General features: G+C 39.2%; 4 protein-coding genes and 1 pseudogene across 4 annotated transcripts; 2 read left to right on the top strand and 3 right to left on the bottom strand.

The window, feature by feature from the left end:
• The first annotated feature begins 924 nt into the window (after positions 1-924).
• Positions 925-2514, top strand: LOC106420921 (probable purine permease 11). The gene is given in 5 exon segments (XM_013861765.3): positions 925-1087; positions 1279-1658; positions 1660-1741; positions 1743-2223; positions 2226-2514. Coding segments are annotated over 4 exon segments (894 nt in total). The 5' UTR covers positions 925-1087; positions 1279-1452; the 3' UTR covers positions 2351-2514.
• A 1066-nt stretch (positions 2515-3580) lies between these two features.
• On the bottom strand, positions 3581-4021 carry LOC125591830. The gene has a single exon (XM_048766696.1). It carries the CDS (start codon positions 4019-4021, stop codon positions 3581-3583), a length of 441 nt encoding a protein of 146 aa, XP_048622653.1.
• An 842-nt stretch (positions 4022-4863) lies between these two features.
• Positions 4864-6046, bottom strand: LOC125591829 (annotated as a pseudogene).
• A 1999-nt stretch (positions 6047-8045) lies between these two features.
• Positions 8046-10490, top strand: LOC106420851 (high mobility group nucleosome-binding domain-containing protein 5-like). Its single transcript, XM_048766175.1, has 4 exons — positions 8046-8910; positions 8985-9146; positions 9242-9966; positions 10048-10490. The coding sequence occupies exons 3-4, from the start codon at positions 9408-9410 to the stop codon at positions 10317-10319; spliced, it is 831 nt and encodes a 276-aa protein (XP_048622132.1). The 5' UTR covers positions 8046-8910; positions 8985-9146; positions 9242-9407; the 3' UTR covers positions 10320-10490.
• A 1224-nt stretch (positions 10491-11714) lies between these two features.
• On the bottom strand, positions 11715-13511 carry LOC106350697. Its single transcript, XM_013790546.2, has one exon. It carries the CDS (start codon positions 13509-13511, stop codon positions 11715-11717), a length of 1797 nt encoding a protein of 598 aa, XP_013646000.2.
• Positions 13512-14392: the final 881 nt, after the last annotated feature.

Here is a 14392-nt window from a genome sequence, read left to right as displayed (position 1 = left end):
AAATAAATAATAATAAATAAATAAATAAGAAAAAAAAAAAAAAAGAAAAATAAAAAAAAAAAAAAAAATAAGCTTTAGTAAATAAAAATATTGTAAAACTTATATAAAATATAATATTTATATAACTTATATATATAGTTCTTTAAATATATGTATATATATAACGAATCGGATCGGATATTTGTTCCTAAGAAATTAGTATTTTGTGATTTGCTTCATTTTACGAATATTGCATATTAGTATTTGCTTTGCTTCGTAGAGTTACGGATATCCAGATTTTTTGGTTCGAGTCGGAATGGATAACAAATTAAATCAAAATTTATGGATATTTTGCTCGGCCCTACTTGTGAAGGTTGTTACTTTCTAGTTCTTAGTTTGGGTTCGGTTTTAAAGCTTTCGAAGTTGTCCGGCTTTTGGCTCCGGGATCTTCCGGATTAGTCTTAACATCTGTTGGTTTAGTTTTTTTTTTGATAACGAACGGCAATTTTATTAATCAAACTTGAAGTGGTTTTGGTAACCGAACCGAAATAGAACAACCAATAAAATAATGTTCTAGCCAGAGAGACAACGTAACCAACCAAGCATCAAGTGCATTGGTGGAATCTGTCATCCCCCCTCCGGTTTTTATAGGACCAAAAACCCTCCATCAAGATCAAAGCCAAGCCAGCCGACGGCGGCGCCACACCCGCTCTCTTCCTCTGAGCGTTCATCTTGTGTAAGTGTGTACACTTATATATACTGGTCGTTTCTGCCTCATATAACCGATGCGGGATGTTTCTAAATCCTTCATTAAAGTCATTAAAGGCTTCTTTTGGTTACACCCGCAGACCCATTTCTTTTCATCATTTGCCAATTTTTATTACAGCCGTTGGGCTTAACAAATTGGTCCAACAATAACAAGTTAAGACTCCAAAAATCTGTCGAATCTTCGCTTCTTCTCACCAACTAAAGCAGCGTTTGTAGTTCACGAATCTTTGGTGGCCGATCATCAATCCCCCAGAAGACGCACATAGAAATCTCAGTTTGGTTAATAAACCTTTTCTCAATCTCTGTATAGTCGCTGCTTTCAGACGAAATTCTATGTCAGGTAAGTCTGACACACCCAGATAGTGAATTGTTTATATTATGTCGAATATGCTTATGTTGAAGGTTTTTGTTAACGAAAATTTTGAAATTTTGAAGATACGGATGTTTATGTTGAAGGTTTAGAGATAGGGTTGATGCGAACTAAACAGCGAGTTTCTTGTTAATTTATGTGTGTGTTTACGTGTAATCAAGAAGCAATCTTGGTGAAGGAAGAGTGTGGTAGGTATTCCATCTCCACTCTTGAAGCTCAAAAGCTGGCAATGGTGGGCTCTTGTATCCATCAACATCTTCTTCCTCATTGGTGGCTAAGCTGCTTCAGTCATTCTAGGTAGGTTTTACTACAACGAAGGTGGAAACAGCAAATGGATGGAAACTCTTGTTCAAACCGCTGCTTTTCCAATCATCTATATCCAGCTTTTGCTTCTTCCTTCTTCTTCAGAGTCTTCTTCTTGTTCACTCAAAACCATGGTCTTGATTTACGTTCTGCTTGGTGTCATCGTCGCTGGAGACAACATGTTGTACTCTGTTGGACTTCTCTACCTCTCTGCATCGACTTATTCGCTCATTTGCGCTTCAGTTAGCGTTTAGTGCGGTCTTCTCTTATTTCATCAATGCTCAGAAGTTCACTTCTTTGATTCTCAATTCAGTGTTCTTCTCTCTTTTTCTCTGCTACGTTGATTGCCCTCAACGATAATGCAGACGCTCCGTCTGGTGTCTCCAGGTCGAAGTATATCGTTGGGTTTGTGTGTACACTCGCTGCATCAGCTCTCTACTCTCTACTCCTCTCCCTTATGCAGTTCTCATTCGAGAAGGTTCTGCAGAAGGAGACTTTCTCAGTAGTTCTCGAGATGCAAATCTACACTTCTTTAGTGGCGACTTGTGTCTCTGTTATCGGGCTTTTCGCAAGCGGGGAATGGAGAACGCTGCATGGAGAAATGGATGGGTATCATAAAGGTCAAGCTTCTTATGTACTGACTCTGGTCGGGACAGCGGTTACGTGGCAAGTGTGTTCTGTAGGAGTGGTGGGTTTGATATTTCTGGTGTCGTCGCTCTTCTCAAACGTTATTAGTACGCTTTCTCTAGCTGTGACTCCACTTGCTGCTTTGGCTGTGTTCCGTGATAAGATGAGCGGCATTAAGTTTTGGCAATGCTGATCGCTCTATGGGGTTTCGCTTCTTATGTTCAACAGAATCATCTTGATGACTTGAAATTAAGACGAGCGCGAAAACAAGCGCATGCCAGTCGGGTTGATCCGCCTTGTTAATTCAGGCAGTGTAATTGCTTTAGGTTGAATAACTTTTACTCGTTAGGACAAGCTTCTGTTCTTGTCATAATCTTTAAAAATCAGAATTTTTGTACGATCAAATTTAAATATACTGGTTGGTACATGGAACTTAATACAAATTGCAAATGCAGTCGGATTTAGCATAAGAACATGTATAAGTAAGAATGTCCGGCCAAGCATAAACTGTTAAGCCGTCGATTAAATCATTTAAGCATAAATTGCATTTCATATGCAATTTCAAGATTTTTTTATTCTTTAGGACACATTATGACTTACAAATTGCACATAGGGACACTTGTTGCTGGAGAGGCACACTTTCTCCTTTTGCAGTATCCTACATACCCTCAAATAAAACTCAACTACAATATCTTCTAATATATAACTCCTTTAACTAAGCTGTCACTTTCCTACTATAAGAATTTTAAAAACAATTTAAAAAATAAATGAATAAATCAGTTTCTTATTTTTCGAAAATTTCCATATATTTTCTCTCCAACTTTACTTTCGAAATTCAAATCTACCTTTTCCATTTTTCTCATTTTCAACTTTCCGTTGAATTCTGATATGTAATTGATAAACCCACAAATCAAGATCCAAACTTTGTTGTTGGTTGATAGAAGTTATATGCGAATCAGCTGCCAGTTGATTAATGAGACGAACTCGACAATGATAAAACCATCGGAGAAGACGAGAGAGTCGCCAGAGACGAAACGAGCCAGCTCCTCGACCGATGGTGAGACCACACCTTGGATTTTAATGAGCTCGATGAAGCTATGGTGGTTCGAGCTCGTCGCAATCCTCCACCACGAGTCTGCCGCCCAAGTTGACTCCTCGCCTTGCTCAGCTCACATCCACGAACTCTTGTTCATCATCTAGGTGAAGCTGCGGTGGTTTGAGCTTGGTATCGCCATGGATAAAAGCTCGATCGCATCTGCAATAAAAATCATGAATTTGCGCATTTGATCCTTGTATTTATGTAAGTATTTGTTTTGACTCTCAAAATTTTCAAATGTGCAGATTTGAATTCTAATTAGTCCCAAAATTTTCAATTATACACCGCAGCCATGTTTTATGCAATTATGTTCTTAATGATTACAATGTCGATATGAACATTTTCTAGTCTATTTCCACACCTACTAGTTCACAGTTTTAAGTTTCTTGGTTACTTAGTCTTTTTTTTTTTTGTAAAACCTGAGACTTTTATTAAACTTAAACATTGTTTAGAGCCCATAGGGCTTGTTTAGCAACATTATCGGCCCAAACATTAGCCGTACGATTAATAAATGAAAAAGAGATTGACTTAAATGAAGGAAGCAGAGAGTAGATATCTCGAAGCACACCGAAGATCTCAAGCTTGTTCTCCCTCTTCTTGATCGTATTCATGAGGATTTGAGAGTCAGAGAGTATTGAGACTGCATCGAGGCCGTGAGAGAGGGCAAAGTTTATGGCAGTTATTACCGCCAAGGTTTCCGCCATGAGGGGCGAGGAGACCGAAGTCAGGCTCGCTGAGTGCTGCGTTTTCGAGATCCGATCATCAATGATCCAACCAAGCCTTGCTTCACCCGTTGATGGATTCCATGCCGCATCGGTGTAGATAGACATGAGTCCAGCAGTATTAGGATTTGGTTCGACTCTGATCACCGGGATCATCGGTTTTGGGGATGGGCACGGTTGCGCCCTTATCCATTCTTTCTCTTCTGTAATCGCCTTCAAGATTGTCTCTTGGGAGTTAGGAGTCGTTTTTCAAACATGACCAAATTTCTTGCTTTCCACAGGGACCAAACGATCTAGGCTGCAAGGGTTCCAGGTCCAATCCCCACTGGTGGGAGGGAGGGTAACATCCTAGCCTTTTCCCAACCCTCAATGGTCGTAGCGGCGTCTTGTGGGTAGAAATGGCCTGCAAGTGGAGCCAACTCCCAGACTTGTACCGCAAACTGGCAGTGGAAAAGAAGGTGCGCGACTGATTCTTCTGTATTGCAACGCTTACAGAGAGTAGATATCGGTATGTTTCTGATAGCGAATTGTTCTCCTACTGGTAGAGCTCCATGTAGGGATTTCCATAGAAAGATTTTAATCTTTTCCGTTGTTTTGATGTTCCATACAGACGTGAGCCACTTGACTGTATCCACTGGCGTTGTAGGAGTTGAAGGAGTTGAGTTGGCCTCTGTTTCCGTTGCAGCTAAGTATCCAGAACGTGTGGAAAATTCTCCAGAGGGGTTCTTTAACCAGACTAACTCATCAGATTTCCCTAACCTACTAGGTCTGATCTTTAAAATTTGTTCTTTGTGGAAAGGGAGCACCTGTTCAAGTTTCTCAACATCCCAACCAGTGCTTCCAGGGAGGAATAGGTCAGAGACTTTGAGATGTTGGAGGTGTTCCGGAGCCGGCCCAAACGGTCTTACTTGTTCACAATGTGAGAGCCATGGCTCTGACCATATCTCTATGCTTTCCCCCGATCCTACCATCCATCCCAGTTGGTTCTTGAGAAGGTCTCTTCCCATGAGTACGCCTCTCCAGCCATGTGAGGAGGAGGAAGGTGCTTGACACTTTAGGAAGGTTTCAGATTGGCAGTATTTCCCCAAAAGGCACCGAGCCAGGAGACACGTAGGGTTCTTCAGGATCCGCCAGCCAATCTTTGCTAAGAGGGCGTCATTGAAAGTGGTAACATCCTTAAATCCGAGCCCCCCTTTGCTTTTTGGCTTTGCCATTTTGTCCCACGCCTTGGTTACTTAGTCTTAAACATAGAAACCAACAAAGAACTGAGATTTTGATAGAAACATAGAAATGAAACAAAGAAACAGAGTAACATCAAAGCGTATGTTATGTAGAAGATGAATCAAGGCACAATCTTGAAAGCCTTGTACTTATCAATCCAAGAGATAAAAGAGTTGTTGGAGTTCCTGAAACCAAGAAATCCATACTCTTTGCTCTTGTTCATACTATCAATCATTCCTTCAACACCAAGCACAACATCAGCAAACCACCACACACCAACCTCATTAAGCTTCTTCTCCTGCAACTGACCTTCACCATCTCCTTCTAAACCCTCTCTTTCCCTTTCATCATCTCCACCAACCCCACATTCTTCCCTTCCTTGAATCCATACTCCTCGATCCCAAACTGCTCAGCAATAATCTTCCCCAGATGTTTTCAAGTGGAAACATCAGCGTTGCTACAGTTAAATGCTTCATTCTTGGCGTAAGGATCAACCGCAGCCAAAATCTGCTTCTCAGCGATCAGATCAGCGTCTGACGCCGTCGTGAAACCTTCCCACGCCTTCTTTCTCCCGGAAAAACCAATTAGACCCTTCGTGCTTGCAGATGGCTGCCTAGACGCAGAGAGTCCCCACAATGTTCATCAAGCTATACGGAGAGAAGCCGAAGATAGTGTTTGGTCTATGCACAGACCAAGTCACACTCTCTTTCGACTTGATCTCTTCAGACAGAATATCCTCAAGAGTATAATAAAAGTTCTCGATCTGCAACCTCAGCATGTCCTCATTGAAAGGCGGCTCCTGACATTCTGGAATCAATTTTAATAAACATATTTGCATTCAGCAGTAAGTGATAACAATGTAAAAACAAACCAAAAAAAATTCAAATTAAAACCTGCAAAATAACTGAGAAGATGTGCACACACTTGGCGGCAAAGATTAAGCAGAACATGCCGAACCATAAATTTAAGTTTCAAATCTGAAACTTTGATGATTTAAACTCTACTACAATATCTTTAGCAGCTGAATTTTCTGAGAAGTCACCAACTAAACGACCACCAATCTCGTCAGAATTTGGTAGATCATATTGTCTCCCCCGCTGCTGCTGGCTTACAAAAGTGATGGTGATTATATATTCTGGAGGTTAGTTAGTGCTGAAACAGAGCATACCTTATAAGTGGTTTTACCTAAAGTAAATCACAAAGAAATTTGGTAAACGTGTGTATGATTTAAAACGACGCACTGATGCTTTATAACAATTTTTTTTAAGTACGGTAGTTGGTTTGTGCAACTTTTTAAACTAACGCAGCATGGTCAACTTTTTAAACTTTTCTGATTTTTGTAGAGCAACACAGCTGTTGGGGAGCATGGTAAATATGTTTCCTATATTAATGGTTTTGAAAAACTTTCAAAACTTTGACACAGAATTTTTGTTGCTAACTTCTCGATCAAATGCTGGAATGGGACAAAGGGGGTCAAAAAATCTAGAATAGACCTCTTCTATTTTTAATTAAAAATTAAAAAAAAAATCGAAAATAGGGGAAAAAGACTAAGTAACCAAGAAATATCAACTTATTTACAGATCCAACCACCGAAACCCATTAACCCGACCCGACCCAACTTCGAAACCCTAAATTCCCAATTTCATCTTTCCCCACTCACGATTTCAAACGGATTTCAAACTCTCTCTCCCATAACCACCACGATTTCAAACTCCCATCTCTAATCAAACTCATATTCAAGCACAATCATCTCAAAACAACAGTTCCCATCTCCAATTTCGTGTGTGCAATGTCGCCAAAAACTCGGCTCGCCCAGAAGAAAGAAAAAGCGGGAGTGTCGGAGAAGAAGAAGAACGCCGGCGTGAAAAGAAAAGAAGCGGCAGCGAAAAGGAGAGCCGCCGTTAAGAAAAAGAGAGATGCGGCGAAGAGGAGTGAGACCACAAAGAAGAAGAGGAAGCGAGACCGTGGTCTGGACGGTGGGTCCTCGTCGAATCCAACTAAGAGGGCTCGGAACCGTGTGAGAGAAACCGCAGCATCTCCACCGGAACATCAAGGCGTTCATTCCCCCACACCAGCAGCAGAATTGCCTTCTCAGGGCGATAGCGAGGGTACACCACACCCAGTGATTCCGAGTCAGCCACAAAAATTGCCAACACCAACTCATGCAGCGAGTGAGGCCGAGAATCCACAACAACCTCGAGTAACCTCAGGCTCTTCCACAAAGAGTCCTTCACATCGTGTAGACGAGCAGAACGGTGAGGAGATTGGATCTAACAACAGAGATTCAAACGCACCCGAGGTTGCCGTTGATAATGACGCGCCAAGAACGGTAAACAAGTCAATTTAAAATGGTTTTAGAATTATTTATGATAGGGTTAAACTAAGAAATATGTAGTAATTATATAAGTAGTGTAACTAGTACAACTAAAAGAATAAAACTAGTTCAACTGGTAATAATATGTTGTAAACAGAATCAATGGAAGTAGTATAACTAGTACAACCACACTTCTTATAAATAATATAACTGGTACAACTATCAAAAGTATAATTAGTTTAACTAATACACCTGAGTATTGAATAACTAGTACAACTAAAAGAATGAAACTAGTTCAACTGGTAATAATATGTTGTAAAACAGAATCAATGGAACTAGTATAACTAGTACAACCACACTTCTTATAACTAATATAACTGGTATAACTATGAAATTTATAATTAGTCTAACTAATACAACTAAGTATTGAATTACTAGTACAACTAAAAGAGTGAAAATGGTGCAACTGGTAATAATATGTTGTAAACAGATTCATGATAACTAGTAAAACCACTTTTTTTATAAGTAATATAACTGGTACAACTACGCTTCTTATACGTAGTCTGACTGGTATAACTAGAGAAGTATTTTGTATAACTATTTAATGAGATGGTGTTGTCGTTGTATAACTAGGCTTGCTGGTAGAACTAGTAATATTATTTTTAATTTAATTAGTGTAACTGGTACAACTAAGTGATTTTGTGTTGTACAACTTAGTTATTTATTCAGTGTATTTTGTTTGTGTTTTTCAGGTTGATAGGGATGATATGACCGTAGAAGCTGATAGACCTGCTGGTTTTTTCTTCAAACCGAGCGACTATGGAAAGTGTTGCAAGCTCTCCTTAAGGTGCCATCAACACGATTTTCTGAAAACGATTGAAAAGTTTGAGGCCTCAGAGAAGAGTTGGTTTCAGGATCATCCTCAGTTCAAGCATATATTCCACATGGATTGTACCCCAATAAGAAAAGTGATGGGATTGTGGATGTTGCTACTTCGTACTATGCATACAGGAAAGGGTCGACAAGCTTGGTTTGGGGTAAACGGTGTTCCAATTAGATACTCTATCAGGGAACATAGCCTCCTCTCTTGTTTATACTGCCACTCATATCCAGAAAACTATCCGAGCATAGGGAGCATGAAGTTTGCGAGAAAGCATTTTAAGGTGAAGAAGACAAAGGATGGGAAGGAAAAGGGTCTGCAAGTGACAGAAGCGGATGTCTTAGAGAAACTTCAGAAGATGAAGTTTGATGGTAGTGGCGATCGTCTGAGGATGGCGGTTCTTTACTTTCTGGCTAGAGTTTTATAAGAGGAAGGTTAAAAGGAGGATACTTCATTGAGTATTTCATTCTCCAAGCAGCAGAAGATCTGGAGTTTTGCACCGAATTTCCATGGGGCCGTTACACATTTGATGATTGCATGAAGGAGATTTTTCATGTGAGGGATCAGTTTCGTGATGGGATCCCAGAGAAGGCACAATGGGTATTTCCTGGGTTTATCAACCCTTTGGAGGTATATGAATTGTATTTTTTTATAAGCATATTTGTTATAATATAACTAATGTGATTGTGTGAAATGATCTGCAGATATTAGCATTTGAATGTATCCCTGTCCTTAGAGAAAGATTCAGAGAGCCTGTTCCAAACTGTTTTGATGGTTGTCCAAGAATGTGCAAATGGAAGTTCAAGAGGACTGGAACAACAGAATTTCCACGTGACATGATTTATCGGACGCTAGGAAACACAAAGGTAAAAGCTTATAATTGTTTTTAAGTGTTGTTTATGTCATTTTCTTCAAGTTCATAGTTAATTAAATGTGTAATTTGTTGTTGGTCATATTTCAGGAGATTATCAGTATTTTGGAACCACAAGGATATGAAGCAGACCTTTTGTATGAAATAATGGATGAAGGGACTTATGAAGACTTGGAGCTGATAGATGATTCGGATACGCCAGACATAGATCCTACTAGAACCAGGGAGTAAAATTTTCTGGCCTTATCTATTCGCGATGGATGTGAGAACCCAAGAGCAACAAGAGCAAGCAAGAGGCGAGGCAGGAGGCGAGGCAGGGGGCGAGGCAGGAGGCGAGGCAGGAGGCGAGGCAGGGGGCGAGGCAGGTCGTGAGAGTTTAAGAGAATTAGAGTTGAAGTTGAACAAAAGAATGGACGATGGATTTGCATTGAGAGACGAAACAATTCGTCTTCTAGCAGTAAGAGTAAAGGAGTTGGAACAAGACAAGATTCAGAGAGAAAGTTGGTCATTCCAGTTTGGTGAAGCTGAAACCGGATATGCTTCAGGAGGAAGAAGAAGAGATAAGGATGGTGATGAAGAGGCTGAGATGCATGGTGATAAGGAGGGTGATGAAGAGGCTGAGAAGCATGGTGATAAGGAGGGTGATGAAGAGGCTGAGAAGCATGGCTTGGATGATTATGAGGCTGATAAGGAGGGCGAGGACAATGGTGACAAGGATGGTGATGAGGCAGAGGCTGAGAAGGATGGTGATGAGGCTGAGGCTGAGAAGGATGGTGAGAAACAGATCGAGGCTGAGGCTGAGAAGTTGATGCAAGGTAAGTCATGATAACATATAAGTTCAAGTTATATTTTTAATGATGATGATCTAAGTCAGGATGTATTTTTGTTCAATGTAGATACTGACGAGAGATTTGATGATGATGGAGATGAGCAATCTACACTTCAAATTATGGCAGGCACTGCAGAGAGATTTGAGAAGGCTGCTACGGAAAAAACTGCTGCGGACAAGACAAATGAGGTTTTAGATGATGATGATGCTTTGGAGAAGGAAGTTGAGGTTGGAGTTGATGATTCTTTAGAGGAGGCAGCTTCGGTTGGAGTTGATGAGATGCCAAAGAGGGTGCCCAAGCGTTCTCATTTGTTGAGGTCTCCTTTTACGCCAAACTGATTTGGCGAAGGGCATAAACTATGTTGTTGTTTTTGGAACCTGTATGCGTTTGTTTTAAAACCTAAATCCAAACTTGTATGTGTGTATTTTAAAACCTAAAACTTGTATGTGTGTGTGTTTTAAAACCTAAATCCAAACTTGTATGTGAGTAATTGATTTGGTGGTTGAACAGGTTGCATTTACAGGTGTTTTACTAGAACAAGTAAAACTGGCATCAACTTGCCAAAAAACAAAAATTAGTACAACTAGAAAAACTAGTACAACTAGTGTTGAATTAAAACGTGTAGGACTTATCTGGGAATCTACTTATCTGAAACACATTATGCACACAAAGTTGTATTATTTTTTTAGTTATACTGGTTTCTACAAAGTTGTACTAGTTTATTAGTTATACTGGCTTGTACAAAGTTGTACTAGTTATTTAGTTATACTAGTTTGTACAGAGTTGTACTTTGGCAGTGAAACCTGGAAATATTAGTTGTACCAAAGAAAAAATATCATTATCTAAATTGTACTATTTATTTATGTTTACATGTGTTTGCCCGGATACAATGAAATCATCACTATTGTTAAAATACTTGTCATGTATGTTTTACAAAAAATATGTGGAAAAACAAGTTAACAAACCTTAAAAGTATAAGGTAGATCAAGCAAACTTTTGTGATGAAGTTAAAAATCCAAAAAATAAAAATAAAAACCAATACAAAACACGACGAAACCTATCCAAACACTTAAAAAAATAGACTATTTGATTGTTTTATTAATATGGAAAGCCCAAAAGAATATTTAAATTTCAGAACCTGCATAGTTGTAGTAGTTATACCAGTAGAACCTATTTTAGTAAACTAGACATAGTTGTACTAGTTATACCAGTCTAACCTATTTTAGTTTTACTAGTTGTACCAGTATGACAACACAGAAATATGAGTGTTATGTTTTATGAAGTTTTACCATGTTGCACTTGTATTACCTGATTGAAACAACACAACGCATAAATAAATTCTACAACACATAAATAAGTTCCACAACACATAAGCAAGTTCCATAACAAGTTAACAAGTAAGACTCATTCATCATTTTTTTCGTTACCACTTCCTTCGTTGTCAGCTCCCTCGTCCCAATTTCCCTCGCTGCCACTGCTGTCACTACCACTGCTATCACTGCCACTGCCATCACTGCCACTTTCTTCGTTTTCACCAATCAATGGTGGAAACTTCTTCTTTCTCTTTCTCTGATATTCTCCGGCAGACGGGAATCTAGTAACCTGTAGTCTTCCTTTTTTTTCTCCACATACGGAGGGAAGACAACCTGAGATCGAATTTCCTCAGGAATTTCAGAACTTTCCCATGTTGAATGATGAGACACTGGATATATTGTCGTGTAATATGCCAAAGTTCACTGTTCCATCCAGTAATACTTAGAACAATAATGTTCAGCCATTTCTCCACGTGCCATGATGGCAGCAAGTGCATGCACACAAGGATACCGATCAATATCAAAATACCTACAATAGCATGTTCTATTGCTCAAATCAACCAAATAACCATGACCATCCTCGCTAAGCACATTGTAGTGACCTTCAAATGTATTTAGCTCGGTCACCTTGAGCTTTTTAGCCGTAGGATATATGTGATGCAATATCCCATGCACATGTGGGATTAGTACCTGCCTCTCTGGTACGCGTAGAGATAATAGATGGTATTTGTTGAACCATTCTGTTATCTTTTCCACGATCACATCAAGCATTGGAAACAACGCATATTTCCTTGGTTCCTTCAAAACACCATTGATAGATTCAACAGTGTTGGTTGTGTCTATGTTGTACCTTTCTCCCGAAAATTCACATCTTGCCCATTTGGTCTCATGAACACTGTCATCTATATACTCGGCCGCTTGAGGATACATTTTCCTGAAATCGTTGTAGCATTTTCTGAACTCCACCTCACTGTAAATACCATCAATATTTCTAAATTTTTTGGCAACCCCTTTCTTGTTAACATTGCTGCAAGCTCCGCTGACATTATTAGACAAGTGATAATTGCAATTTCCACAGATCGCCAATGGGTAAACCTCGTGTACTTTCTTGATGATGCTTTGGTTTCTATCAGTACAAAATACAAGCTGAGGATCATTTGGTATCATAGTTTTTAATATAGTCAGAAACCACTCCCAGCTTGCATTTTTCTCACCATCTACTACCGCAAAAGCAAGGGGATAATGATGATGATCTGGATCCTGAGCAGTGGCAATGAGAAGCACTCCTTTGTATACACCCTTCAGGTGAGTTCCATCCATTATTATCACTTGCCTCATCGCCTTGAACCCTTCGATACAAGCTCCGAGCGCAAAGAACATATACTTAAACTGGTTCTTCTCATCCACTTCTAATCGTGTAATGGTATCATGATTCATCCTTTGTAACATGTACAAGTAAGATGGCAGCCTAGCAAAACTCTCCTCCTGGTTACCACGCAAATCACTCAAAGCTTTATTTTTCCCTCTCAAAGCCGTAGAATAAGAAACCTTAACACCCAGTCTGTTATGCACCAAATCTATGAGAGTCTTTGGATCCGGAGTCTTGTATTTGTCGGGATAATCAGAGTGCACCACTGATGCGAACAAGCTTGGTGTGCCTCTTTTCTTCTTCTTCATGACACTTGCATCTCCACGAAAGCACGTATGCATCTTTCTATACGTTCTGATAGAGAAAAAAGTACAGTTCTTCAGCTTTGCAGCTCGTAAATACCATCTGCATCCAGCCCCACGACATTTCAATATGTAAACCAGAGGATTCGACTTCTTTATATCAACCTCAAAAAAATTGGAATGCACACCTTTGTCCACTAAATCCCTCACTTCTTCTCTAGTCGCAAATTCTTGATGCAAACTCATATCAATGCCATCATCCCACTCTGAATTGACAACATGAGATTCAACTGCTGTAACAGCCGGCAACTCCTCCCTATCATCCATTTCATCACCCTCTTCACTGATTTTCTCATGCTCAAACTCATCCTCCTGAATTTGAGGAATAATTTCCAACTTTCCAACTCCAACCATGCCATCATTAGCTCTGGCAATTCTCAGATTTTCCTCATTCATAGAAAACATCTCGTTACTCTGATTTTCTGAGACGATTTCCTTAAGCTCCACATGCAAGACACTACGTCGGTTTTTCTTATCTACCTTCATTAAATATCCTAAAACATCTTCATCATCCAAGATATAACAAGGCCTCTTATTATTTAATACCAGCGGAAAGTAACTCAATTGAAGCTTCGTCCCAACTACATCAATCTTCATTTTCTTGGCTATTCTATCAACCAACTAAGAATAAGTAATCTCCTCATATCTTCCTTTCATCACTAGTGTAGACATATGTTGCTCTTCACCATGTTCAAAATGTATCACCACAGACCCATTACTATCCATAGTTCCTGAAAATGACTAAAAACCAACATTATTTATTAGTTAGTTCAGTTATACCAGTTCTACGGTCACAATAATATCAGTTATACTAATACTATCAATTAGACTAGTTTAGATGTAACAGTAGTTATCAGTTATACTAGTAAGACCAGTTATACTATGTCAACTTTGCACATGACTACTATAAGTTATACGAGTGGTACTAATACTATCTATTCAAAGTGTTACTCCAAGTTGTACCTGGTTTACAAGTGGTATGTTTCGTATGAACAATATCAGTAATACTAGTTCTGCTTGTTTTACTACTTTCCATTTTACTAGAGTTGTACTTGTTGTACCATAGACAAAAACGATTTATTCTACAATATCATGCTTCATATTTTAACCAAATTATATTAAACTTTATAATCTGACTCATATGGTTAACAAACATTTTATATGACTAAACTGAAACAAACAACAATAAAAAGAGAGAGAAAGAGAGAGTTTACACTTATCAACCGATTTCAGAACTAAGGACGACATACATGACCTGTTTCACAGCGTCCTAACCTGTCGAAAGACCCCAAGAAACAGAGGTGAAGGTTTGTGGATGAAGAGTTGAAGAAGAAAGCTTTTGTTGGTGAGGAGAATGAATTTTCGTG

This window comes from Brassica napus, chromosome C8, assembly GCF_020379485.1.
Source record: "Brassica napus cultivar Da-Ae chromosome C8, Da-Ae, whole genome shotgun sequence".
Lineage (NCBI taxonomy): Eukaryota > Viridiplantae > Streptophyta > Magnoliopsida > Brassicales > Brassicaceae > Brassica > Brassica napus.
Note: the sequence above shows the minus strand (reverse complement) of the source record. Positions and strands in the feature narration are given on the sequence as shown.

Excerpts from the sequence above, each read along its gene's own strand:
- LOC125591830 (XM_048766696.1), bottom strand. The coding sequence starts at position 4,021 with ATGATCCCGGTGATCAGAGTCGAACCAAATCCTAATACTGCTGGACTC.
- LOC106420851 (XM_048766175.1), top strand. The coding sequence starts at position 9,408 with ATGGATGTGAGAACCCAAGAGCAACAAGAGCAAGCAAGAGGCGAGGCA. Across the intron at positions 9,967-10,047 it reads GGCTGAGAAGTTGATGCAAG|ATACTGACGAGAGATTTGAT; the intron begins GTAAGTCATGAT and ends TGTTCAATGTAG.
- LOC106350697 (XM_013790546.2), bottom strand. The coding sequence starts at position 13,511 with ATGAAGGTAGATAAGAAAAACCGACGTAGTGTCTTGCATGTGGAGCTT.